This window comes from Fonsecaea monophora, assembly GCF_001642475.1.
Source record: "Fonsecaea monophora strain CBS 269.37 chromosome Unknown Scaff23, whole genome shotgun sequence".
In the NCBI taxonomy this organism is placed as follows: domain Eukaryota; kingdom Fungi; phylum Ascomycota; class Eurotiomycetes; order Chaetothyriales; family Herpotrichiellaceae; genus Fonsecaea; species Fonsecaea monophora.
Genome location: NW_019173954.1, coordinates 268,834 through 294,052, shown reverse-complemented (window position 1 = coordinate 294,052; position 25,219 = coordinate 268,834). Strand labels below are relative to the sequence as shown.

The window sequence follows — 25,219 nt, the reverse complement described above, 5'->3', positions numbered from 1 at the left end:
CCGTGACGAGAACGACCGGTTCGAGGACCTCGGTCAATGCTGGGTTTCTCATCTTACAATACCACAATCGTAAACCATACCTCAGCGTTTACGCTCTCAGCCCGTGGTCTGGCCATTAGGGCCTCCAGATTTCATTTTCCGGTACGCACCGAAGAGATTGCAGATATGCGTGTGGTTCATTACGCGTTGCTTACAAGACCTCGTAGCCTCGCATTTACGTCTCGTCTCGCCTTTTAAGTGGGAGGGGGAGTTTTCAAGTCTTCAGGCAATCCGCAAACAAATCTGCTTGCCTTGTTCTGTATGTATAGTCTGAGGAGAAAACGAGCAGATTCACCCCCCTCAATCCAATGGTGAGTCACGGTGGCAGGACCACGGTAGCCAAGTACCTCTTCACGCGGCTGCGCCAGCAGGGCGTGCACGCCATCCACGGCGTGCCCGGCGACTTCACGCTCAGGGCGCTCGACTACATCGCGCCGGCCGGGGTGAAATGGGTGGGCACCTGCAACGAGCTGAGCGCGGGGTACGCCGCGGACGGGTACGCGCGGGTGCGCGGTCTCGGGGCGCTGCTGACGACGTACGGCGTGGGGGAGCTGAGCGCCATCAACGCCGTCGCGGGCAGCTTCAGCGAACACGTCCCCGTGGTGTCGATCGTGGGGACCCCCCAGCGCCGGCTGCAGGACCAGAGGAGGAACGTCCACCACACCCTCGGCGACGGGCGGCCCAGGGTCTTCGCCGAGATGGCCAGGCACGTCACCGTCGCGCAGGCGAACCTTGTCGACGAAGCCACCGCACCTGCGCAGATTGATCGGACCATCCTCGCCGCGCTGAGGGAGAGCAGGCCCGCGTACATCGAGCTTCCGGCGGACATGGCGTCCAAGGAAGTGGTCGACGGGGAGAGACTGCTCGAGGAGTCACTGTCCACGAAAGACGTGACCGCTGGCGACGACACCGACGAGTTGGAGAAGAAGAATAATCGCGAGAGGAAACTCGTCGACCATCTCTTGCAAAAGATCTACGGCGCCAAACAGCCCCTGGTGCTGGTCGACAGCGGCGGCGGCGTGCGACAACTGCGCGGTGCGATCAACGCTTTTGTCCACGCCTCGGGGATCCCCACGCTGTGCATGCCCTCGGGCAACGGCATGGTCGAGCACGCCCTCCCAAACTACTACGGCGTCCACTCGGGCCCCGTCGGGCAGATCGACACGATGCCGTACGTGCGCGACGCGGACCTGGTGATCGCCTTTGGGCCCATGTTCTCCGACACGCAGACGCTGTCGTGGAAGGTCGTCCCAGAGGCCGACAGGACGATTACGCTGGAGAAGAACTCGATCCACGATCCTACCGGTCCCAGGCCAATCACGGACGCCGGGGCCAAGAAGGGATCCATCAATCTCGAACGATTCCTCGCCCGGCTGACCCGCCAAATTGATCGCGCGGCCGTTGCGTCGCCCGACGTCACGTCTCTGGGGGATTTCCGCACAATCCAGCCGCCAGCCTATGCGGGTGCGGGTGTTGACCTCGACGCCCCCATCGACCAAACGTCCTTCTACCTCCGGCTCAGCGCGTACCTTCGACCGCACGACATCGTGGTGCTGGGAAACGCGACACCGATCCTCGGTGGTCGGGATCTCGTTCTGCCCAGGGGGGCCCAAACCATCGCGTCGGGCCAGTGGTTCTCGATCGGACACATGCTGCCACTGACCATGGGTGTGAGTTTGGCTCGACAGCATACACATCATCAACATGGTTTTCATCACCAACGGGATGCTCACGGAAATCCAACACGAACAACACAGTCACCGGTCCCCCGCGGCCGCACGATCCTCCTCGACGGCGACGGCGGCTTCCAAGTCACAGTGCAGGAACTGGGCACCATGATCCGCTACAGGATCCCCGCAACCATCTTCCTGGTCAACAACGCCGGGTACGCGTACGAGCGCCAGATCCACGGCATGCATGAGGACTACAACGACCTGGCGCCGTGGCGGTACGGGGAGTTGGCACGCGCTTTTGGCGCGAGCGACGAACGGGAACAGCTCTCCAACTCCAACTCCAAGACGGTGGTGCGGTCACGTTCGTCATCTGATGGGCCTATGGACGACAGGGATGGCGATGACTCCGTTGAAAATGACGAGAGTGATTCCTACCCCGTGCGCACCTACGAGGTCTCGACCTGGCGCCACCTCGACGAGTTACTCGCCGACAAGGCCTTTTGTCGAGGTCGAGGCCTGCACTTTGTCGACGTGCGGATGGGCAAGTTTGACGTGCCCGAGAAATTCAAGGTCGTGTTCCAGCGCGCGGGGGAGTCGCTGGGCTAGCACTGAGCAGACACGCAGATCACCTGGTTCAATGTCAATTGGATTGGAAATAAGTGACCGCTGACGAGTGACGAGTGACCAGCTCTGCGATGACAGCATCCTTTTCTCAATCCTAAGGTGGACTTGCTCTTAGACGGGGATATCATACCACCAACGACGGCGAAGCCGTCAGGCCGAGTTCACGGAGCATCTTCTGAAAAGTACAGCAAACCGTAGTCAGAAAGATACCGGAGCTATTTTCGCGAGAGACTTGGGTCCATCTATCGTTATAGACAGCATCGTTCAGACTATCTCGCCTCGTGCTGGCTCGTTCAAAGCCAGGAAACAGCTCCTGCTCAATATCAATCCCACAGACGACCCCCTGACAACCCTCTACTTCCAAGCTGCGTCGGGTCGAAATTGCGCTTGGCGGCGATACGCAATTCCGCCCCAAGTCGTGCAGGAGTCGCCAGATGTGTCTTTCATCGGTTTCTCTTCCTGACCAGTTTTGTAGTCTCCTCCAGGATGGCTTGCATGGCACTGCCCATCTGTGCCCGCTGTAACACCTACAAGTTTGTGTCGAAACTTGCTCTCCTTTCCAGAATCCCATCCAAAGATGTTGATCTTGTACTCCGATTTGTACCGCCAGTGAAAGTTCGTACAATGGAGTAGATCGGCGTAGCCAGCAACGCTCGCGCGTCGGCTTCGTCCTCTTCCTCTTCATAGTCATCGCTCGATTCCGGAGTAAAAACAGCTGTCTCATTTTTATCCATGTCCTCTTGCGTTTGCAAACTGGGAAGTTGGATAGGCCAAATGAGCAAAATAGATAGAATGGAGAAGATGATGCTCAAGAGAAAAGTCGCTCTCAAGCTCGACGCATACGCATCAATGACCTGTCTCTTGTGCAAGGGATCCAAAGTGCGAATCGAATTGATGGATTCCCTCACAGTACGAATGATCTCTCGTTTGGTCGCGGCGTCTGGTGCTGTGACGTATCTGCTCAAGTATATCGGCAGCGCATTCTGCAATACCCAGCTACTCAAGGCCACGCCCATAATGGAGCCGAGGTTGCGGACAAGACCGAGTGTGGTCGTGGCCACAGCTTGGTCCTCCTGGGAGTTGAGGGCAAGGACCGCAATCGTTCCTGCTGGGAAAAAGAATCCTTGGCCGATCGAGACGACGGGAATGAGAAGGGGGAGAAGCGAGGTAGGCGTGTTTGCTGACAAGCACGTTACAGCAATCGAGCCACCGAGTCCCATGATTGAAGCCAGCACCATCGGCGGCTTCATGCGTCGTCTGAGGGTAATGTAAAGTCCCGTTAGCATGGCGGCGATGCTAGAGCCGACTAGAGGAGGAACCAGGTAAAGACCAGAAGTCGTTGGCGAAGTCTGTCGAACGGCTTGGAGGTAGAGTGGAACATTGAACAAAACCGTATTGGAGATCAAGGACGCAATAAAATTGCTGCCTATAACATTCGCAATAGGTATCGTCGAGAAAAGTCTGAGAGGGAGAATAGGACGTTCGGCTTTGCGCTCCGCAAAAACCAAGGAGACACCTGCGATGGCAGAGATAACCAGGCTGCTGATGACAAAGGGGTGTGTCCAGATGAACACGTTCCCGCCCAGATTTACCCCCAGGATGAGGCCGGAGACCGTGAGGATCATGCCAAACATTCCATAAGTGTCGAAGCTTTTGAATGCTTGGCTCAGTGTCTTCCCTTGGGTCTTTGCAAGATTTGGGCCCAGGTTATCAGGGCAAGAAAAAATAGCGAGGATACCATAAACGGCGATAAAGGGCAGCTGCAAGAAGAAGGCAGCGCGCCAGCCGAAGTAGTCGCAGAGAAAGCCTCCCAAGGCGGCGCCCAGTCCATTGCCTGCTCCGTACGACTGATTTTAGTCATGTTAGCAGAAAGAGACATCAGGTATTCAGTGTGGAATCGGCGGTATTAAAAGTGGCGGAGGATACTTCACTCTTGAGGCCCGGGAAACGTACCAAATTGAAATAACTTTGATAAATCCCCCTGTACTCGATTTTGACAATGTCACTGGTCAAGATCCCTCCAAGGGCAATCACTCCTCCGGCTCCCAGTCCACTTACCGCTCTGGCGGCGATGAAACTGCCAATACTGCCAGCTGCACCGCACCATAGCGTGCTGGCGAAGAACATGACAATGGCGAACAGCAACGCCGGTCGCCGACCGATCGTGTCCGAGACACGGCCGTACACTGGCTGAAATACCGTCGAAGTCAGATAAAAGACAGTGCTAAGCCAGGAAGCAGCATTGGAGGCTTCAAAGTATGAAGTAATGACGGGGTGGGAAGAAGCCATCAATGTGGTGTCAAAAAAAGCAATCGAGCAACCGAAAATTGTGCTCCAGAACAGAAAATGGAACCGAGAGCCCGAGATGCAGTCTCGATAGTGAACATCAGAGCGACTTGTGCGATTCCGATGGGCGAGCAAACTTGTTGTTTCAGTAGGCTGGGCACCCGTACGCTCCTCGATACCGGCTTCGATGTACGGGCCTGGCGTTGCTGTCGTATCGATCTGCGGTCTTTCGTCGTGGCTCTTCATGGTTATGCGCGGTCACTGGGAGGTTCTTCGAGGATCAGATCTGGAGTGTTGGGCACGAAAGCCAGTCACGGCCTCATAGGCAGCATATAACGGTTTTGCCGTTGCGTCAGATGTCATTAAACAACCTCAGCCGCAGGTTCTTGGTGGCCAGGATGGATTCATAAAGCTGAGGGGCAACAACAGAACGCTTGTTGAGTGAGAGCTAAAGTGCGGCCGAACGAGGGCCTGGGATAATAGAATGCTGACCATGACCCATCTTGTTGCAACCATGATCTCTGCCCGCATGGCAAGTTCTTCCTGCAACAACAGAGCCAGTATGCTCTTGCCAAAACCCTGTCGATGTTCTGATGTTCTGATGCTCAGAAATACAAGAGCCTGCGGCTTTTCCAAGACGGGCAGCCGCGAATGGCAATGAGCTGACCACATCGAATGTGTAGATCCGCCACGGGAAGGCCGGATCCGGTACTGTGCAGAAGATCATCCCGCGGCGCCTCTTGACGCCCCTTGCATCGACTTGACAGCCGAGATTCGCCTCCAGCCAATAAGAGCCAGAACACATTATCAATCAGAGGCGCCAAAGATAGAGAGGATGGAGAAGAGCGATGCGTAAAAACGGCAGGCAATGAGGCGATATCGAGAGTCAAATGACGCGACTTGGCTGCCCACACGCTGTAATAGTGTGGCTGCTATATCCGCGATTAGATAATGGAAATATCTCTGACGCCCTTCTCACGGCGCTTGCTGCGGTGCCAGCGGTGAACACCTTGTTGCTTTGATTTTGGCTGAGATACAGTCTGCAGACTCGGGCCCTCACTGCTTGCCCGATGAGGAGGAGAGAAGATGAATCTGAAGGTCCCTCGAACCCTGCGTATTGCAGTCCTCGAATGTGATACCCCGCTGCCGGAGACCAAGAAAAGGTTCCATGGTTATGGTGGTGTGTTTGAGTTCTTGCTCCGATCAGGAGCCAGAGCCTTGGGTCGACCTGACTTGGACCCCGATGACAGCCTCCAGTTTTCCGTCTGGCAGGTCGAATTGAATCCAGACCAGTATCCCGATCCTGCAACCATTGACGCCATTTTGATCACCGGTTCCAGTGAGTTTTGTTTGTCCTGCTGCTGTTGAGGAGCCGTTGAGAGAAGGGACTGGGATGTGGACGCTCAGACGAAAGATTCGATGCAATGGTTCTCCTGCGGTCCCGGCGATCCAACAGCAAGTAAATAGTGGAGGAACGGCCGACGCTGATGTATGAGGATCAATACAGGACACGATTCCTTTGCAGACACACCTTGGATCAACAAGTTGGTCGACTACACGGCGAAGATCCTGTCAGAGACGACGGTTCGAGTCATCGGCGTGTGTTTCGGCCACCAGATCGTGGGCCGCGCTTTGAAGGCAGAGGTCGGGCGGAATCCTCAGGGCTGGGAGGCAGCAGTGAACGATGTCCAGCTATCGGAAAAGGGAAAGGAAGTCTTTGGTGTCGATAAGATCGTATGTTGTGTAACCTTGACCTGCACGGACCCTGTTCAGGTTCCCCCTTCTTGCTGACACGATCGCTAAACAGCGCCTCCACCAAATGCACCGTGACTGTGTTTTCTACTACCCGGAAGGCGTCGAGGCCCTTGGATCTTCTCCTGTTTGCAAGGTCCAGGGCATGTATTCACCGAAAAGGCTGCTGACCGTACAGGGCCATCCGGAATTCAACCAGGAGATCATGACAGAAATCATCAGCACGCGACATGCAACAGGTATTTTCGACGACAAGGCATATCAGGAACACATGAACAAGGTGAATCTACCACATGATGGGTTGGTCGTCAGTCAAGCATTTCTAAAGTTCTTGTTGGAATAGCAGAGATGAACAGTCTCGGGGTTTGTTTGGATTGTGTTGATTTTGCAGTTTGCGCCTTGGTCAACAGAAATAGACCCCTTTGTGGGTGTGCAGCTGCTGGTTGCAAACCGCTGCCACCACAGCAATTCTCCATGTCCGTGTCCCATTGTCCAGTGTACAAATGTCCTTCGTAGGACTTCACAACTCTGATTGCCCTTGCGATCCATGTAGAACACCGACCCTAAGAGACCATCCTGTCGGCGTCTGCTGCACCAGCAGGTATTCTGCCTTCTGCAAGATCTTTCTCAATTCTCTCGATCTCTTGGAAGCTTTTGGCTTTCTGAATCATCATTTCCACTCTCTTTTTCTCCGACTCGGTCAACCGTGTCCGGACACCCTTTTGGGCGGCGGGAGCCTTGCCATTGACGCCGCTTGACGAAGCGTCGAATGTCCGGCTCTTGAGTCCCTTGATCTTCGTAGCCAACTCGGTGGGTGCTTCCGCTGAGCCAAACAACTCCTGTGCCTGCTCTCGTTCTACTTGTCGCACTTTTTGAAAATCGAGGAACCGTAGTGAGGGGATTGACCAGATGAGATAGAGTCTATAGTGCTGTAGGATGATGTCAACACACGGCGCTCTTTTCTGCTTCTCTCCTCCTGGATCCGTGGTCCAGGCTTACCTCTTTCTTCGTTACTGGGTTGTCCAGTAAACTCAAGTGTGTCAACGCCCCGCAGGCCGCCAGACCCTCTAGGTCAGCAAGTTCCTTGACATGGTTTGACGTCAGGACCAGCGTTGTCAGATTCGGTATCTGTTCTGCTATCCTCTTGTCCACGCTCTGTATTCGATTTCGCGCACACAGCAACGTGTTCAACCGCGGGGAAAGAGGGAAGTTGGAGATGGCGGTAATGTCATTGTCGGTGAAGTCGATCGCATCTTGCGGGCCTGCGACGCCCAAGTTCTCGATCGTAGGGATTTTATGGCCTATACAGATTTGCACGAGGAGATGCGTGTGTGGTCAACTATGCTCTTGCAGAAATCAAAGTGTAGCATCTGCTCTTTTCAGACGTACCTCGGAGATCGAGTTCACGCTCTTTGAGGGGGTTCAGATATGACAGGGAGTTGTGGATGAGGTCCGCAGTGAGCCTCATTGCTGCGGCAGCGGTTGTCCTTGAGGGTTGGTTCAATCTAGCGGGAAAGTCGTTTCGGGTTTGGGGGACGTGATGGGAGAAATATCAAGAAATTTGCGACTGACGTGTGATTGGTCAGGAAGCCATTCTCAGCCTTGTCATTTTTCACAAGGCTGAGATTTTCCGGGTACCTGTCGCTAACCTTTTGCCCAGGTTCGCTTCAAACATGAACCCATTTCCTGATGTTGTCCTTGCACAAAGATACGATCCTACGTTGCTTCGTTTCTAGGTAGGTAGATGTCCAAACAGGTGACATTAGCCTCGCTCACAAGGCCATGTGTATTTAAAGGTTAAATGCAATCCTTATGACCGGGTAATCATCTTGAAAATCCCTTTACATGGTGACGTCGACATACATAAGTCTGTGGGCGAACTTCAGGTGTTCTTCCTGTCCCATGGTATACCTCGTACTGTCTGTCATCTCCATGAGTTTCTGCGCACTAAAGGAGAGCAAGGACCGAGGTCCCCCTGGCAAGGAACCCCGCGATTGATTCTCCGCACAAGAGGTACGAGGTACAGTAAAACGATACATATGATTGGAACACTTGGATTGATGCCTGCGCCCTGTCGCTATACAAATCTATTCAATACAAACAGAACATTTGCCTTACCTCACTTCTCTGCTAGCGACACCCCAACAATGGCCACCGAGACACTGACGACGGAGCAGCAGCGAGCCGCCTATCTCAAAGAGGCGCAGGAAAAAGCCGCCAAACTTTTTGATGAGATCGAGCAATCCATAGTCCGGCCCGGCGTCAGCGAGAAGCAACTCAGCGACGAGATCCATGAGCTTGGAGCTAAGCGCTACGATGTCAGAACCCATTGGCACAAGCGAGTCATCCGAAGCGGTTCCAATACGCTGTTCCCGTACGCTGAAAACCCTCCGGATCGCATCCTCCAAACGGACGATATCGTCTTCGTGGATCTAGGCCCAGTGTTTGAGGCCTGGGAAGCCGACTTTGGCCGCACGTTTGTGCTTGGAGATGACCCGGTCAAGGCCAGGCTGCGCGACACGTTAGAGCCCTTGTGGAAAAAGGTCAAGTCGCACTTCCAGGACAATCCGGACATAACAGGCGAGGAACTATATCACTTCACCTGTGATTTGGCCAAAGAAGCAGGATGGGAATTCGGTGGCTCCCATGCAGGACACCTCGTCGGCCAATTCCCGCACGAGCGGATTCCGGGAGATAAAGTCGAATTCTATATAACCACGGGCAGCAAGAAGCCAATGAGGCGCACCGGCAAGGACGGACAGCCATTGCATTGGATCTTAGAGGTCCATCTTGTAGACCGCGAACGCCAGATCGGCGGGTTTATGGAGCAACTCTTGACGGTCGATTGAAAAGCCCGACACCCTGTCCGAGAGCAAAGCCCATACGGGGATAGAGATATGTCGCTGTTCACCATACCTACATGTCCAAGGCACGGTTGAAAGAGCTGGAAAATCCTTTGATGGAATGTCCTGTCATTTAATCTGCACCTATAGGAAATATCTGTAGCTCGGCTACATGCTTGTATGTCCTCGACCTACAGGATATTGGAAAATGGCTGGGATCCAAAGAATTCACTGGAGACCACAAGGCTGGAGCTGTAAGGCTGATGTAGCATGTCGCTTATGTAAGACGGTCGTGGGGGGAACCAGAAAGTCTGGGGTGTTTTTGGGGCAACAGTCGCTTGAACTGCGTCCCTCCAAATATACTCGTTGCATACTTGTACATGCTGTGGCATATTGTACATAGGTACTACGCACCTTACGATTGGCTGCTTGGCTGCTTCCTGGCCATCACTGGGCGTTCAAGAGCCTCTGCAAGACGTCCTACAATATCTTATGCGCAACTGATGCATCGCTGGTCTGACAATCTTTTCTCTCACAAGCCTCATCAATGACTGAGCTCGTCCGGCCCGAGGGTGAGCCCGCCTCGCAAGATGACTTCACCGATCGCAGCATCCTCACGCGCATGCAGCGCTTTCGCACCAACCCATTCACCTTCGCACATGAAATATCACTGTTTGTCCGAGGCGTGGGATGGCGAGCCTATGACAATCCAATCGGACAGCCAGTTTTCTACCCGGGCTACACAGCCAATGTCAAGAACGCGGTCATGGCGTCTCCTCTCTTGCGGCAAAAGATCGTCGAGTTGACCGAGCAGCGCTTGAAAGTTGAAGAGAAGGAACATCTCCTGGATACCACCAGCCCGATGTATCTGCCCGAGAGAGAGAAGCGAAGGCATGAAATCACGTCACAATTGATCGAGATCACCGCTGACATGCTGGATAAAATGGTTTGCAAGATGGAAAGCAAGATGTACATTCGGGCAGCTTTCTACGGGACCACGCAGTTGCTCACCAGAGCATACAGTGCGATCCATGTCTCTGAAGCCGAGGTCAGGAGACTCCGTGAAGTTGCAACACTGGCGGCCAAAAAGAAACAATCCATCATATTTCTCCCACGGCATACGAGCCATGTTGACTATGTCACCTTACACCTGGTGTGCTACCGCCTGGGCCTGACCCTTCCGGTTGTCGTCGCTGGCGACAACCTGAATTTCCCACTCGTCGGCAGCTTCTTACAAAACACTGGGGCCATGTGGATTCGGCGAAGCTTCGGGAATGATCAGCTTTATACAACACTCGTACAGTCCTATCTAGACACCCTACTCCAACAGGGACTCAATCTGGAGTGTTTCATTGAAGGCACAAGAAGTCGCACTGGCAAATTACTAGGACCTCGCTTTGGCTTCCTCAGATTTCTCCTCGACTCGGTTATTTCAGGCCGAACGGAAGACGCATACGTTTGCCCGGTGTCCTTGCAGTACGACAAAGTGATTGAGGTCGATTCATACGTCAACGAACTCTTGGGAACCCCCAAACGGAAGGAGAATCTTGCCGACTTCATCTCGGCGTCCTCTGTTCTGTCGCTCAACCTGGGTCGCATCGACTGCAGATTCCACGAGCCTTGGAGCTTGAAAGACTTCATCAAGGAGCAGCAAGCTCGTCAGACCCCGTCCGCTATCGCCGAAGCAGCTTCCTCAAGTTCCAACAGTAGACTTCGGCTGCTACGGACCCTCGGATACAGAGTCCTCTCTGACATTAATGCGGCTTCGGTGATCATGCCCACGGCCCTCGTTGGGACTGTACTATTGACAATACGCGGCCGTGGGGTTGGCAAATCCGAGCTGGTTCGTCGAGTTGACTGGCTCTGCAAACGTATAAGGGCAAACGGTGGTAAAGTGGCCGATTTCAGAGGCATGCCCACCTCTTATGTTGTGGAACGGGCTCTGGATGTCCTTGGGCCGAAGCTCGTCGGTACAGTTGATGGCCTCGCGGAGGAGACCTATTACGCTGTTGACCGCTTTCAGCTGTCATTCTACAGAAATATGACAATCCACCTCTTCATCTCAGAAGCGCTCATTGCGACGGCTCTGTACACCAAGGTGAAACAGGGAGGCGGAAGCGCGAATCAACGTATGCCTGAAGCCGAGTTGACAGATAAAGTTACCTTCTTATCGCAACTGTTTCGAGGAGAGTTCATCTTCCCTGCGGGCCAAGGTCTGCAACACAACCTGGAACAGGCGATGCAGGGGTTGGTGCGAGATGATGTCCTCAGAGTTACGGACGACTTCGAAAGAATGATCGGTCTCTCTGATGCCGAGCGGAAATCAGGTAGAGAGAATTACGACTTGTACTGTTTCCTCATCTGGCCGTTTGTGGATGCTGCATGGCTCGGCGCTGTTTCTTTACTGGCATTGGTGCCTCCGGTCTCATCTGCAGGCTGGGTTGACATGCAAAAGGCTCAAAATATGGCCCAGCTTGCTGGTCGCACGCTGTATCACCAGGGCGATTTGTCTTACTTTGAAGCAGTCAACAAAGAAGCCCTCAAAAACGCCTACAATCGGTTCCAAGAAGAAGGTATCATTGATGTCGCGAAAGGTACAGAGTCAAAGGCAAAAGTCACCGTGCGGCTCGCTCCTGATTGGGCACCTCAAAGAGATCCAAGCACTGGAGAGTTGAGTCCATCCGGTCGCTTATGGGACTTCATTGAGAAGATTGCACAATACCGTCGAGAAGGGAAAAACAGGCGCGACGGGGCCGCCGTCTCAACGCGTGTGCTTTCACTGGCTGCAAGACTCAACCAACAAATCTTTGCAGACGAGGCCGAACCTACGCCACACGCTGATCAGACAACCGTCATGGAACGCAGGAGACCTTCCAAATTGTGATTGATTCAGAACATGCGGGCTGGCATCACTCCTTCTCACGGTCCCAGTGCAAAGGATGCAACCCGATTTTTCAAGGCTGCAAAGCGTCTGCACCAAGTTTCTGCATGCCCGGGCAATACAACAAACATTTTGTCTATGGTTGGAGTCTTGAGTGGAGGGCCCGTCACCTCCCACCTTATTACAACCAAATACACTTCATCTCATGATCGAGACAAAATCCCTATTATCCTCGGGAGTGTAAAAGACTCAGAGGCTGAAATCTGAAGGTTTGCATGTTCGAAGTAATGGTGTGTCTAAACCTGAACTGAACATCCAGGTAGCTAACATGCATGAACAGGGTTGAAGACATGGCCTATGAATATCATATGTGCCAACAAATTGGACAGCAAGATCGTCCACTTGCCAACACTACAAACGAGCTTCTTCCAGTTCAGAGCCAGACCATTAGTCCGGACCATGACAAAAGCGCCGGTTCAGAATACGAAGAAGCACATGCCAAAGGGTGTCAAAGCGCTGCTGCAGCGACGAGTGGTGGACCTGAGCGCGGCTTACGATCACAAGATCAAAGAAATCCGTCGAGGATCTGGATCCGCGGTTATCGTCCCTGCGTGCTTCACAGGCCCCGGACACTGCTTTCCGTCTCGAGATCAAGACTTCGCGATGTCAGCATATTACTATCCCTGTCGCGGCAGCCTCGTCTTGCCACAAATTCAGGCACAGGTGGATCATATCATCACAAACGCGACGACGCTTATATAACACAGTTCGACCGCCCCTAGTATTTTTTGTATACATACATATGTACATATATATAATGTGTTGGAGCTGCGTGCCGAAGTCGCACTTTTCCGCCTGACTTTTATCAGATTGTCAAAGCCATCAAGCTTCAGCGTCCCTTAGCAGTCCGAGACACTTCTATCTCGCGTCTAAGGACATGAGGTGAGCCTTGTGTCTGAAGCAAGAATGGAGCTTGACAAGTTCATATGACGCATTATCCTCCTAAGCCCCGATCGCATCTCTCTCTGTCCCGCTACCTGCATTGACATTTGCTTTCTTATGGTGTACCGAGCAGGCTTACAACCAGAGATTTTCCCATAGATGGCCATCTTCTTTCTCAAGAATACAGCATTTAAGAGGCTAAATGTCAATGATCCAATCATCGGGCCTGCGACGTGCAAACGAGGTTGGGATCTGAGATACACGAACCTCCGAGGAGCATTCACCATATGCCACAAATGGTCTTTAGCGGGACACGATACCGCCATCCCGCGTCTATACGAGCCTTGGCCCCCAGAAGCGAATCCATACCTTGAGGTCTGTCAACCCGCGGAAGTCTCAAGGTGACAGCTGAAGAGGAACCATTAATCAGCACTGCCTCCCAAGCCTCACCAAGCAAAGCCAACCTCGAAAAGGCATTCATCGCCAAGCCGAAATACGAGGCACTTGGGAAGTCGCTTTTCCCCCTCGGCTTCAGGAACCAGCGGAGAAATCGACCATCGCAGCCGTCTCTACAAGAGTTACACCGTTTAGCCATCATGTTTTGAGGGATCGTGCCGTCTCATTCCAGATTCGAACCTCTTTGTCCCAGACATTGTCGTAGGTTCGTTTATCGTGATGCATGGAGAGCGCCAATAGCTTCAGCGAATGTCTGTGAAGCTGGCCTTTCGACTAGCCACACAGCAGGACTGCCGTGATGGATCATGAGCATCAAAAGTCCACTGACACCCTCGGACTTGGAGATGGGTGGACTTCATCACATCCTTCACACGTCTACTTCTGCAACAACATTGAAAACGCCGACCACAGTCGAAGGGCTCGCCTATCTTCTGCGCCAGCTCTCCGCCGTTGATGGGGTTGAACAGTAAAACATATTCAGGGATGGCGGATAAGCCTCTCATAACGCCGGAGAGCTTCATTACTATCACTCAGCCTGCGGACATGGTCAGTGATGAAACGCGCTTCGCAGTCGCATCTCATACAGCCAAGGCGAGACGTCGGAAAAGGCGCAAGGCGGTCGAATTTGAACCAGGGAGAACCATCCACAAGTTTTTGGCCTGGAAAGCACACAGCGAGCCAACTTCGCGACGCAAGCTACCGAAAGACGCCGAGAATAGAGAGCAGAGTTCTGTTGCGGTCGTGCCATACAAGAGCCCGCAGGATCACCCTGCCAACATTCTCAGTCAGGCGAGGGGAGACCCCTTTGCGCGCTACGCCGTCTCTGATATTCCTGGTCTGGTAGGCGAAGTGGTTGATCATGGTACGTTCCGGTAGTCGTCCTCGGTGATTCAACTCGTGCTTGGGAATGGCTAACTTGGTATACAAGCCGTGAGACTCTTCTGGCCCGGCTTAACTCCCAGCAAAGCACCAAACGTGGTGAATCCGGTCAACGACGGCTATATGGAGTCAATCAGGAGCTCTCCGCTTGCATTCTATGCATATATGGTTGCATCTGCCGAAAACTATGAACTCCTGAGCGGGCCCAATATGAAGACGAAGGCGTTCACCAAGCTCTGCCTCGCTTACCGCGTCGAGATGATCAAACTCGTCAATCAAGAAATTGAGGAGATGACTGGCCCACCCTCTGACGAGCTGCTTGGAGCCATCATCGTGCTTGCTGGCAATTCGGCCGGGTTCATCAACCAGGCGAGAGGGTCGTTTCTTAAAGTGGCGAAACCATCGCGCTTCCATTCACCTCTGAGGACGGCACAGTTTCTGCACGTATACAGCACCAATCCATTCCCCAGTGCGCACTCGGAAGCGTTGGTCCGGCTGGTGATCATGAAAGGCGGATGCTCCCAGATCCAATCGGTCGGGGTTGCCAGTGTGGTTGCTCTGTCAGTTTTCCTTTCGGTCAAGTGTTTGGAAGGGTGCTAATCCTCGCGCAGATGCGATCTGGTTATTGCCTCACAGACCAATTCCCGACTCTATGTCCTTCCTATGAGCCCGCCCACCTTTGCGGCTGTGCAAGACTTGTCTCACTTATTGACAAAGTCAGGGATCAAGTGGGATTCTCAATATGCAGTCTGGAGTCAACTACCCCTTCGTCCCTCGGTGAGATCAGAGCTTCTTCAAACTGTTCGGGCAATGCTGGCCGCCAATACTGCACTCGACTGTTACCTGAGCAAGTACGGACCGTCCATGGTCTTTGCCGATATTGTCAACGCCCGCAACGACGCTCAATATCTCCTGCTGAGCCTCTTGCCCACCACCGAGGTTGACGATGAGACGCATTCTATTTCCGAGACGTTCTCGGACCACATTTACGACATCGCCCGCATCGCCCTACGCATATATAGTAACCTGATCCTCTTTCCGATGAACCCCAGCGGCGGCACGAGCCGAATTCTCGCGGGGGCACTGCGCGAGGCAATCATGGAGAGCGAGAGGGCGAACCCATGGCAACTCTTCCCGGACACGTGTAAGCGCATGATGCTCTGGGCGCTCGTTCTGGGCGGGATCCAAGTCGACGACGGCGTCACCGACGCAAACGCCGAGAGGACGTGGTTCGTGGAGCAGCTCGCCGACGTCATGTCGTTCATTGACGTTCTCTCATGGCACCAAGTCGAAGAGTGTTTGGCGGCGTTTATGTGGTTGGATATTATCCTCAACCCGACCGCCGTGGAGCTTTGGGCTGATGCGAGAAGGACAAGAGATCAGGACTTGGAAGCCCTGGAGATGGAAGGTCTGGCTCTGCGGCCGCGGGAGGGTTTGTGATTTTTGTTGAGTTTGACGAGTATCAAACAGAGAGAAAAGGAGCACGGAGTTCATCTTCCGAAAGGGGTTTGAATTGAGACTTTACTTGTTAGTCAGTTTGATTATGGCACAGATGGTTATGGTCACTGGACTGTGGTCGGGGTCGGGGTCGGGTCATTGAGTGTCTGATGTTGAGTCGCCGTTAATATCTGTTGATCTGTCTGGATACCTAAGGTATTGGGGTATCTAGGTATCACTCTCAAGCTATCGTCCCTAGTATTTGTGGGACATGGCATTCTCTTGTCTCTTGTCTCTCGTCCCTCGTCTCTCTACGATTTTACGTGTCCCGAGTACAGAGGAGTAGCCAGTACTAAATCACCGATATTTCATTACCTCTCCCAACACCGCCGAGGCGAGGCGAGGCGAGGCGACGAACCCACGTCTCTTGAGCTTTGACCTTTGACGCTTGAATACTTGGCTGCATCTACTCCGTAGTGGCATCGTGGCATCGTGGCATCGTGCAGATCCGGACTCGTCAAAGCCTGACTCTCTCTCTCTCTACATAGATCCCACCCAGCCACCCACCTATCCTCCACCTCCTTTCCCTATCCTTTCCTTTCCTGTCCTGTCCCCCACAAATTCTTAGAAACGCAAATGGCACGATATATACCCCGTACCTTGTACCGAGTACCCGAATATTCGGTTCGGTACGCCCTTCGGTCTGCTTTCTCCAAACCCCCCCAAGCCCCCCCAACGACGATCTCCTGCCCGACGGTCTACGGTGATAGATCTATTTCCGCCGTGCATTAATTGACTAAACATTAGTAACTTACGGTACCGACTTGCTGACTTACCCGGTCGACTAACTAACGTGCTGCATACCGAGTAAATTAAGTGACTTGGTGGCTGATGACTGACTCGGCGAGTCGGGTAGAGAGAGTGTAAATAGATGATGGACTCCAACTCCAGTGGCCCACACCCGCCCCCAAAGGGCCATAAATCACTGCAGTATATTGCCGAGGATACGTGAGTAGGTAGGTTGATAGCTAGGTATGTATGTACGTATCAGAATCAGACGATATCAGATTATATTATCAGACTATATTGCGGGGCTACCTACCTACCTATCTATCCTACCTACTGCCTACCTACCTGTATCGAGTACGAGAGACGCCACCGCCTCGCCGTCCGTGGGGACAAAATACGGGGTATATACAATAGCATTATTACGTCTTACATAATGCATATGAGATATAATATATACGGTTGACATGTCACGGCACGGTACGCTACGGGTACGGGTTCTCAGTCAGTCACTCATTTCTTCTCCTCCCTTGCAAGGCAAGCACGAAAAGCAAGCAAGCAAGCAAAGCTTCCTCGTACATGTACCACAAGTCGTGCTTAGGTCGGGTCGGGTCTGGTCTTGGTCGCTTGGTGACTTGGTCTCTTGGCAGGTGGCACGTTCTCATCGGCATATGCACTCTTCTCCTCCTTTTTTCTCAAGGAAGAGATAAATCAAAAGCGAGGGTTGGCTGGCACTCTCACTTGTGAAGCTCCTCAAGAAGGGGGCCCCCCAAAAGCCAAGAATGGGGCGTCAAGGCGTCCACCTCCAAGCAGAGTCTTAGACACTCGTTAGAGCCTCTTGGAACTTCTTGTCCATGCAGGGCTTTTACTCGTCTGGCTTAAGGGTGGTCAACTGGAGTTATTTATCCTTGGGTTTCTTGACCCTCGTTACCCCAGTCGTCCCCGATGTCCCCCAGTGTCACCACCCCGGATCTGTATATTGACCCACGTTCACGTCCACAAAGAAAAAAAGAGCCCCATCTCTGCGGGGAGGGAGATTATGAGCCATTACCACGGTCATGGTCATACTTCGAGTACCTAGGCAACTAGGGTGTCGTCCACATTTGGAGACAAGGTAGGGATGGCCCCGTCGCGTCGGTATAGTGGGCGCCGATGCTGGTATAGTGGATGTGTGTGTCTTCAAAAATCCCTTGTCTCGCCCACTTTGTTGCGCACTGTAGTAGAGGGGAAAAAAAGAAAGGGAAAAGGGATCTGTCTGTTTTCAACAAAAACAGGCAAGAGAAAGATCCGCGAGTACTGCGTACTATACCTTGCACACTGCACACTGCGCGTTCTGGCCTTTTCTTCCTCTTGAAGATCTATCCCCCCTAAACGATCAGCCATGGGTATCAGCAAGGAGAGGGTCACGCCCATCAAGGCGAACATGAAATGTCTGTTGTTCTGCCTTGCCGTCTCAATGGCAAATTGTCAGTATGGCTTCGACACGGCCACTGTTGGGGGTTTCCAGGCGATGATTGGCGTAAGTGTCCCATCACTCCCGTCGATACAGCTCGGTCCCCGTACTGACACGCTGGTGGCAGTTCCTCGAAATCTTTGGATATCGTGACCCCGATTCCCCGACCGGCTGGGGTATTGACACGCAGACACAGCAGCTGATGACCAGTCTGATCAACGTGGGAACCATCGCCGGTGTCTTTGTCACGGCCCCTTTTGCCCGCTACTTTGGTCGTCGGGAGGGCATCTGGGTGGCCTCGATCATCAACTTCGTGGCCGCGGGTGTCCAGGTCGGCACGACTTCCATCGGTGGGCTCTACGCCGGCAGAGCTCTCATCGGGTTGGCCAACGGATACTTCATCACATTTGCCAACGTCTGGGTTGCCGAGGTAGCCCCAGCACATCTTCGTGGCCTGCTGGTCTCTTTCTTCGGAGTCTGGGTCAATATCGGAAGTGTGCTGGGCGCTGTGGCCAACAACTACTCGAAACAGCATGTGAATAAGCTGTGCTACCAGATCCCGCTGGCTACCATGTTTGCAGTGCCGTTTCTTCTGAGCATCTTCATGTTCTTCATCCCAGAGTCTCCAAGGTATAAAGACCCGATAGCCGTTGACCTGTGACAAGGATATAGCTGAGTTTTCTTCCCTCTAGATGGCTGCTCGTGCACAACAAACCCGAGCAGGCGAGACGGGCTCTCGAGAAACTTCGAGGCAGTTCTCTAGCGCCCGAGTTCCTGAACGAAGAGTATGTCGAGATGGTCCGGGGCATTGAGGAGGAAAAGGAACTGGCCTCCTCGGCTTCTTACTTTGACATCTTCAAGGGCACCGACTTGAGGCGGACCATCATCTGCTGGGGCACCATCATGTCGCACTCGGCCGCCGGGCTCTGGCTCATCATCGGCTATGGCACCTTCTTCTTCCAGATCGCCGGCGTAGACAAGCCGTTCGAGGCCTCGATCATCTCGACTTGCGGTAGCTTCGCCGGTGTGCTGGTGGGTCTCTACTTCACCACAAAGGTCATTGGGCGTCGCACCTCGATGCTCTTCGGCTCGGCCATGGCTTCGCTCTGCATGCTGGCTATCGGCGTCGCGTATGTCACGGGTGGCACGTCGAAGCCCGCTGGATCGGCCATCGTTGCCTTCATGGTCCTCTATGGATTCTTCTACAATGGCTTCTCCGGCACGCTCAGTTGGCCCATCGCCACCGAGGTCTGCAGCTCACGTCTCCGTGTCCTCACCATTGGCCTGTGCACGGGCATCAATTACTTCTTCAACTGTGAGTGTCTTTGTTATCTGTCCATTATCAGCGTCATGTTGAATAAGCGGTGTGTGTGCTGATCATTCATGGCTTCCTGGCAGGGCTCACATCTTACACCGCCCCTTACTTCATCAATCCGACCCAATTGAACTGGGGCGGCAAGTATGCATTTATATGGGCAGGGTCGAATTTCTGTGTCTTCCGTAAGTTGAGCCTGTCCCGGTCCACTTCACATATGTTTTGAATCAATCACAAAGGAAACTTTGCCCAATCCCCTACCTCGAGATTTGATCACAATCCGCCGAGTCAAATGCGAAAGAGTTTGCACCGATGATCACTGACCGTCATCTCGCTTTTGTATCGTCTAGTCTTCTTCTTCTTCCTGCTCCCCGAAATGAAAGATCGCTCTCTCGAAGAGTTGGACGAGCTCTTCCAGAACCGCGTCTCTGTCCGCGACTTCAAGAAGTACCAATGTGTGAGCTCTGAAAGGGCACGGGAGGTCGCACTGAAGGAGACTGGCGGTGATGGGACGAAGACGGATGTTGTGGTCGAGACGGTCGAGGATGCTACTGCCGTGGCGGCGTCGAAAGTCTGACGGATGGATAGATTTGCCAGAGAGGGGATGACATATAGGGTCGACTGCAGCGGTTCGCGGGAACTTGTCGAAGGTGGAATATCAATGCTGGGCATCATCGATGCTGTGTATTGTACTGCTTGGTGTAGAAAGCTTGTCCATCCTCACAGGGCTCCTCTAATTGTGTCTGTGCCTGTGCCTGTGCCTGGTGAGTTTTGGGGGCGTAGATTGCTGACTAATTAGTGCGATGACGAGCTTTGGGGTCAATGATGGCGGGGTAAAACACATGCTGAATCGCAGTCTGTCCTCGTATTCTGGGAGCCTTGTCTATGTCACTTACTAGGATTAGTGATTCTCGGAAACAACCACTCGTGCCGCCAGTTCGTCGATTTGTAACCCGCGAGCACATCATTGCGGGGCTCGACGATCTTGGAGAACAGTTTTAAAGGTCTCCCCTGAAGCTCGATTGACACGAAAACGTGACTGCATTACTCTCTGTTTGACGATCTCTCTCTCTTCGGTCGCCGACTCAAGACTCAATTGAAGTGCGTTGTGCCCGCTACCCTTCCACCTGGCCGTCTCTCTTCGCGACGTGTATGACAATAGCTGCGAGACAATCTACTCACAATAGACTTCGCATCGAAGTTCAAAGGTTGACTTCTCCCACGATGGCATCTCAAAAAGCATGGGCTGTGGTTGCCGGTGTTGGCCCTGGCACGTAAGTCTCGATCCCGGAGATCCATCAGGAAGCTCACTCACGTTCCATACTAAACCTGGGACAGAGGTGCCTCTGTCGCTCGTCGCTTCGCACAGCACTATTCCGTCGCCCTCCTCGCTCGAAACCGAGCAAACTTTGAGCCTGTCGTGGACGAGATCAATGCCGCCGGCGGCAAGGCCATTGGGATCAGCACCGATACCTCCGACGGCAAAAGTGTCAAGGCTGCCTTTGAGCAGTTGCAGAAAGAGATAGGAGGTGCATCGATCGCAGCCGCAATCTACAATGTTGGAGGCAGATTTGTGAGGAAGCCGTTCCTGGAGCTGACGGACGAAGAGTTTGAGAGTGGATGGGAAGCCAACGGGTAAGTAAAAGACGGGGGACACTTGATACCCTGGGAAAAGGGGAAAGATTGCTGATGTGACTTATCATCTGATCAGTCGAGGAGCGTTCCACTTCTCTCAGGCCATCCTCCCTCTCCTTCTCAAAAACACAAACGCAGAGTACCCACCTACCCTCATTTTCACATCTGCCACAGCAGCCATGAAAGGCTCCGCTCTGTGTGCATCCTTTGCCACTGGCAAATTTGCAATGAGAGCACTGGCACAGTCTCTGGCAAGAGAATTTGGGCCCAAGGGCGTGCATGTAGTTCACGCAATCATTGATGGGGTGATTGATATCGAGCGGACGAAGGAGTGGAAGTTCGACCACCCCGAGGCTAAGATCAAGCCAGAGGCCATTGCCGACTCATATTGGTATTTGCATACCCAACCCAGGACTTGCTTCACCAATGAAATCGACATAAGGCCTGCCGTTGAGAAATGGTGAAGGCAACTGTGCACAACTCGGGCCGGGTGGTATTTCGAGTCTGGCTATCTGGTCTCCGGTGGACATGAAGCCCACCTACTGGACCCTCTATGGGGAATATTTTTTTTCTTTGCTTGAGCGGACGGAATTTCGCCCGCTCTCTGCATCCCGAGCACCTTTTGCTTTTTCAATTTGAAAAAGATTCCACAGACTCGCTCTCTTCGTCCTCCGAGAAGTGTCGGTTCCGAGGGACAGGACAAGTACGTTTCGAGTCCACCGGAGGGGTAGCAACCAGATTCCCTGTAGTGACTGAGGTGGCAATGAAAAATTTATTTATATCTGCCCTAGGCTAACAGAACGGACAACATCATTGGCCCTAGTTGTATAAATTGTGTAGTTTGGCTATTCTTTTTCCACAGGGGGTGTGTCGTATTCTCACTACCGATACGCCCAAGCTCATTGTGTGTGGGTGGGTGTGTATGTATGTGGCATCATCTCCGATCAGGCTAAACCTTTGCAATGCTTCGCTCAGCATTTCCTATAGTCGTTTTCAGCCACCGCTACTCGACATCCAGAAGAATGCAGGGGGCACTCGGAACTTCGGCCAGCGTCCAAGGGCTATACCGGACGGACTCAACCGGAGAGGTGCCGTATGTGGCATCACGAAGTCCCCTTGCTGGAACTTTCAGACGACTGTGTCTCGGGCCAATTCAAGACGACGATGCATCACCATGTATGATGGTAGTGGAGTCGGACGGGACGCCGGACCAAATGATACGCAATCAATTCATCTTCCCCTCCACATGGAGACCCCAGCGACCCACGGGGGGGAACGCATCGAGTGACATTGTTGCAGTCGCATACTCGCTGTTCGCTTTATCTCCGCCTCCGCTCATTCCCATTCCCCCGCCGGTGCCTCGTTCGATTCTGAAGGCTGACGTTGACAGCGACGATGACGCACCCATCAATCTCTTCCGCCGAGGCTGTTTTGTGCGCCACCAGCGCTGGATCTGTTAAGCACCACGAATCATTCAACACCATTGCCGAACAATACCCAACACTCACTTCCACCCGGGCTCCGGCCACCTGAGTCTACCTCTCGCTACCTTCCTCATCGCATCCTAGCCTCGCAGCATTTACCCCTGCCCGAACATGTCCTACCCCATCAGGGAAGGCGACTCGCCGATCTGGAATGGTGGCGTGCAGGCGAAGCTTGTCTCTGGTCAAGCAATGTCCCCTTGTCTGGCGGGAAATCTCTCGTGACAGGTCGAAGAGCTTGCATTGCTTCATCATGACGGCCCAGTGCCCTGTTCTATTCGGCACGCGTTGCTGATACCGCAACTACCGGGACCCCTCGTTGCGGTTGCACGCCTCGTCAGTGAATGACCCTCCTGCTCTCTAATCCACAAGTGGATTCGGTTTTCACCCGAGCAGTTCTTGATGCTCGGAATGCGCACCAACGGTAGGTCCGGAACGCATGCTGGTTATGAATCAACGAGGTGGAAACGAAGAACGTGGCATCGAGCGTGCTCGTGGAAGCAGGTCGCGGTCTACTTCTACTGTCACGTCCCCCAGGTTTTGAGAGATTTTAATTTTCCTGATTACTCTTCCATCCCCTCAATTCCCCAGATCGTCCTGCCCCTCAGACTGTGTTAGAGGCAGCGTCCCCAGGTTCTTGAATATTAATCACAGTCGGCCCGCAAGCGAGGACGCACAGCAGCCATGGCCAGCAACCATCCGGACCCGCTGGTTCGACAGCATACCCACGACATCGAACTCGGTGTCTCCGATGTGCTCCAGCGCCACATCACTCGCCATGTGGTTGCGCCAAAGGCGGTGTCCCAGCGGAGGCTCAATTTTGAGCACAAACGACCGCGGATTCTGCGAGAAATGATGGCGGAAGCGTGAGTAGTCCCAACCTAGTGCTCGATCGTTTCCCCCCAGATATCTTTGAGAGGCCGATCTACCCAATTCCGAGTTCGATGTGCTGGGGCTAATAACAGTAATACTAGCACCGGCGTGTTCTTCTACGTGTTCCCTGGTATCGCCTCCGTGGCCTCATTCACCCTTGCTACCACCAATGGCGTCGGGGCGGCCGTGGGAATCCCGGTCTTTGGGACTCTTTTCCAGATTGGTTGTGCATTCGCCTTGGGCATCGCGTTTGCCATCATTACCTGTGCACCCACTAGCGGTGGGCACTTCAACCCGGCTATCACCATTTGTTTCGCTATTTGGCAAGGTAAGCCGAGCTGTCTTTCTCCTTGATTGCGACCCCTAGGGTGAATTTTGGAGGAGAGCATACTTTCAGGGTGCTAACAACTGTCCAACCATTAGGCTTCCCATGGAAGAAAGTCCCCCACTACATTTTCTCCCAGATATTTGGCGCGTTCATAGCCGGTCTGTTCCTCATGGCGTGCTACTGGCCGCAGATCCAAGCAGCCAAAGCCATCGATCTCAAAGAGCACGGAACTGCGGTCTACAATGGCGGAGTGGCCAGCATATTCTGCACGTTCCCCAACCCAGACCAGCACAACCAGGGGTACTTGTTCTTCCAGGAATTCTTTGTCGACAGCTACATCGGCATCCTGATCTGGGCGTGTCTCGACCCGGCCAACCCATTCGTCAGCCCGTCGTCCGCGCCGTTCACCATTGGCCTGGTCTACGCGACCATGGTCTGGGGCTTCGCGGGGAACAGCATCTCGACCAACCTGGCCAGGGATCTGGGGACGCGCATCGTCGCGGCCATCTTCTTCGGCGGCGAGGCCTTTAGCTTCGACAACGGCTACTCTTGGATCTCCATCTTGGTCAACATCCCCGCCACCATCTTCGCCACGGGATACTACGAGTTCCTCATGCGCGACAGTCTGCAGAAGATCCAGAAGGGCCACGCTGAGCACGAGGATGGCGAGGAGGGCCTCCACAGGTATCTTTCCAAGGTTACCGGGATGGATGTGCCGGCACCGACGACGGAGCGTGGGACGATGAATGCTGCGAATGGTATCATTGAGAAGCAGTTTTGAGGAACACAAACACAAGCGCAAACACCTACGCACACGGGGAGGCAGGTCCGTAGATGCCTCTCAGTCATCTAGACCCGGAGGATGTCCCACGACGAACGGGTGTCATTGTCAGTTTGCCAGTTTAGCCTTTGTCGGTGTATTCGGTATTTGTCCTGAACGACGAAAAGACTCTTGCATGGTGTTTGCGACTGGGGGTATACAGAACTTACAGTATCTTGGTAGGTAGGGATTTACACAGCACCAAAAGAATTCAGGTATTGAAATATTCATAATTGTCTTATGCTTATGGAATGTATGCACGTGTGCGACACTTGTAACCACGCTGAACGCTTCGTAGTATATATGGGTAAGTAGGCAAGTAGCGTTGCTCAGTAGGTAGTAGTTGCGATTTGTGTGGTTGAGGCCCACAATGCCTTGAAGATTTTGTGTTACTGGTGCCAAGAGGTATGAGGTAATATTAGGTGGTATCCTTTTAGGCTGGGCGTGGTACTGTATGGTGGTGCAGAGTCTCGGCATCCAGATACTCGTAGTCGCAGCCCCCGACCTACATACCATCCATCCATCCATCCATCCAGGATCCAGCGTCGAGTGTCGAGTGGCCACCGGTCACCGGTCACCGATACGGTGAGATACGCTCTCCTAATCACCTAGGTACTAGGTATCTGTAAGTAGTATGCTCTTGACTGGGGATCCTACTTGCGGCTCAAGCACTAACAGTTTCGGCATCTTTCTTTTCTCGGTCTGTTTTTAACACG

The 25,219-nt window shown here is 53.3% G+C and overlaps 11 protein-coding genes across 11 annotated transcripts; 9 read left to right on the top strand and 2 right to left on the bottom strand.

Moving 5' to 3' along the window:
* Nucleotides 1-347: 347 nt before the first annotated feature.
* Nucleotides 348-2,318, top strand: AYO21_04267 (hypothetical protein; the record flags this gene model as incomplete). The annotated part of the gene is made up of 1 exon (XM_022654240.1): nucleotides 348-2,318. One exon carries the CDS (start codon nucleotides 348-350, stop codon nucleotides 2,316-2,318), a length of 1,971 nt encoding a protein of 656 aa, XP_022513517.1.
* Nucleotides 2,319-2,863: 545 nt separating this feature from the next.
* AYO21_04266 (hypothetical protein) lies at nucleotides 2,864-4,868 on the bottom strand (the record flags this gene model as incomplete). Its single annotated transcript, XM_022654239.1, has 2 exons — nucleotides 2,864-4,183; nucleotides 4,290-4,868. 2 exons carry the CDS (start codon nucleotides 4,866-4,868, stop codon nucleotides 2,864-2,866), a joined length of 1,899 nt encoding a protein of 632 aa, XP_022513516.1.
* Nucleotides 4,869-5,708: 840 nt separating this feature from the next.
* AYO21_04265 (hypothetical protein) lies at nucleotides 5,709-6,717 on the top strand (the record flags this gene model as incomplete). Its single annotated transcript, XM_022654238.1, has 3 exons — nucleotides 5,709-5,961; nucleotides 6,130-6,356; nucleotides 6,430-6,717. 3 exons carry the CDS (start codon nucleotides 5,709-5,711, stop codon nucleotides 6,715-6,717), a joined length of 768 nt encoding a protein of 255 aa, XP_022513515.1.
* A 220-nt stretch (nucleotides 6,718-6,937) lies between these two features.
* On the bottom strand, nucleotides 6,938-7,842 carry AYO21_04264 (hypothetical protein; the record flags this gene model as incomplete). Its single annotated transcript, XM_022654237.1, has 3 exons — nucleotides 6,938-7,303; nucleotides 7,374-7,675; nucleotides 7,764-7,842. 3 exons carry the CDS (start codon nucleotides 7,840-7,842, stop codon nucleotides 6,938-6,940), a joined length of 747 nt encoding a protein of 248 aa, XP_022513514.1.
* A 679-nt stretch (nucleotides 7,843-8,521) lies between these two features.
* Nucleotides 8,522-9,223, top strand: AYO21_04263 (hypothetical protein; the record flags this gene model as incomplete). Its single annotated transcript, XM_022654236.1, has 1 exon — nucleotides 8,522-9,223. One exon carries the CDS (start codon nucleotides 8,522-8,524, stop codon nucleotides 9,221-9,223), a length of 702 nt encoding a protein of 233 aa, XP_022513513.1.
* A 541-nt stretch (nucleotides 9,224-9,764) lies between these two features.
* On the top strand, nucleotides 9,765-12,101 carry AYO21_04262 (hypothetical protein; the record flags this gene model as incomplete). Its single annotated transcript, XM_022654235.1, has 1 exon — nucleotides 9,765-12,101. The coding sequence occupies one exon, from the start codon at nucleotides 9,765-9,767 to the stop codon at nucleotides 12,099-12,101; it is 2,337 nt and encodes a 778-aa protein (XP_022513512.1).
* Nucleotides 12,102-12,455: 354 nt separating this feature from the next.
* Nucleotides 12,456-12,860, top strand: AYO21_04261 (nucleoside-diphosphate-sugar epimerase; the record flags this gene model as incomplete). Its single annotated transcript, XM_022654234.1, has 1 exon — nucleotides 12,456-12,860. One exon carries the CDS (start codon nucleotides 12,456-12,458, stop codon nucleotides 12,858-12,860), a length of 405 nt encoding a protein of 134 aa, XP_022513511.1.
* A 1,119-nt stretch (nucleotides 12,861-13,979) lies between these two features.
* On the top strand, nucleotides 13,980-15,815 carry AYO21_04260 (hypothetical protein; the record flags this gene model as incomplete). The annotated part of the gene is made up of 3 exons (XM_022654233.1): nucleotides 13,980-14,358; nucleotides 14,425-14,935; nucleotides 14,987-15,815. The coding sequence occupies 3 exons, from the start codon at nucleotides 13,980-13,982 to the stop codon at nucleotides 15,813-15,815; spliced, it is 1,719 nt and encodes a 572-aa protein (XP_022513510.1).
* A 2,164-nt stretch (nucleotides 15,816-17,979) lies between these two features.
* AYO21_04259 (hypothetical protein) lies at nucleotides 17,980-19,943 on the top strand (the record flags this gene model as incomplete). The annotated part of the gene is made up of 5 exons (XM_022654232.1): nucleotides 17,980-18,117; nucleotides 18,179-18,681; nucleotides 18,744-19,366; nucleotides 19,450-19,551; nucleotides 19,717-19,943. The coding sequence occupies 5 exons, from the start codon at nucleotides 17,980-17,982 to the stop codon at nucleotides 19,941-19,943; spliced, it is 1,593 nt and encodes a 530-aa protein (XP_022513509.1).
* A 647-nt stretch (nucleotides 19,944-20,590) lies between these two features.
* Nucleotides 20,591-21,465, top strand: AYO21_04258 (hypothetical protein; the record flags this gene model as incomplete). Its single annotated transcript, XM_022654231.1, has 3 exons — nucleotides 20,591-20,640; nucleotides 20,705-21,001; nucleotides 21,078-21,465. 3 exons carry the CDS (start codon nucleotides 20,591-20,593, stop codon nucleotides 21,463-21,465), a joined length of 735 nt encoding a protein of 244 aa, XP_022513508.1.
* A 1,701-nt stretch (nucleotides 21,466-23,166) lies between these two features.
* On the top strand, nucleotides 23,167-24,464 carry AYO21_04257 (hypothetical protein; the record flags this gene model as incomplete). The annotated part of the gene is made up of 3 exons (XM_022654230.1): nucleotides 23,167-23,348; nucleotides 23,457-23,683; nucleotides 23,779-24,464. 3 exons carry the CDS (start codon nucleotides 23,167-23,169, stop codon nucleotides 24,462-24,464), a joined length of 1,095 nt encoding a protein of 364 aa, XP_022513507.1.
* Nucleotides 24,465-25,219: the final 755 nt, after the last annotated feature.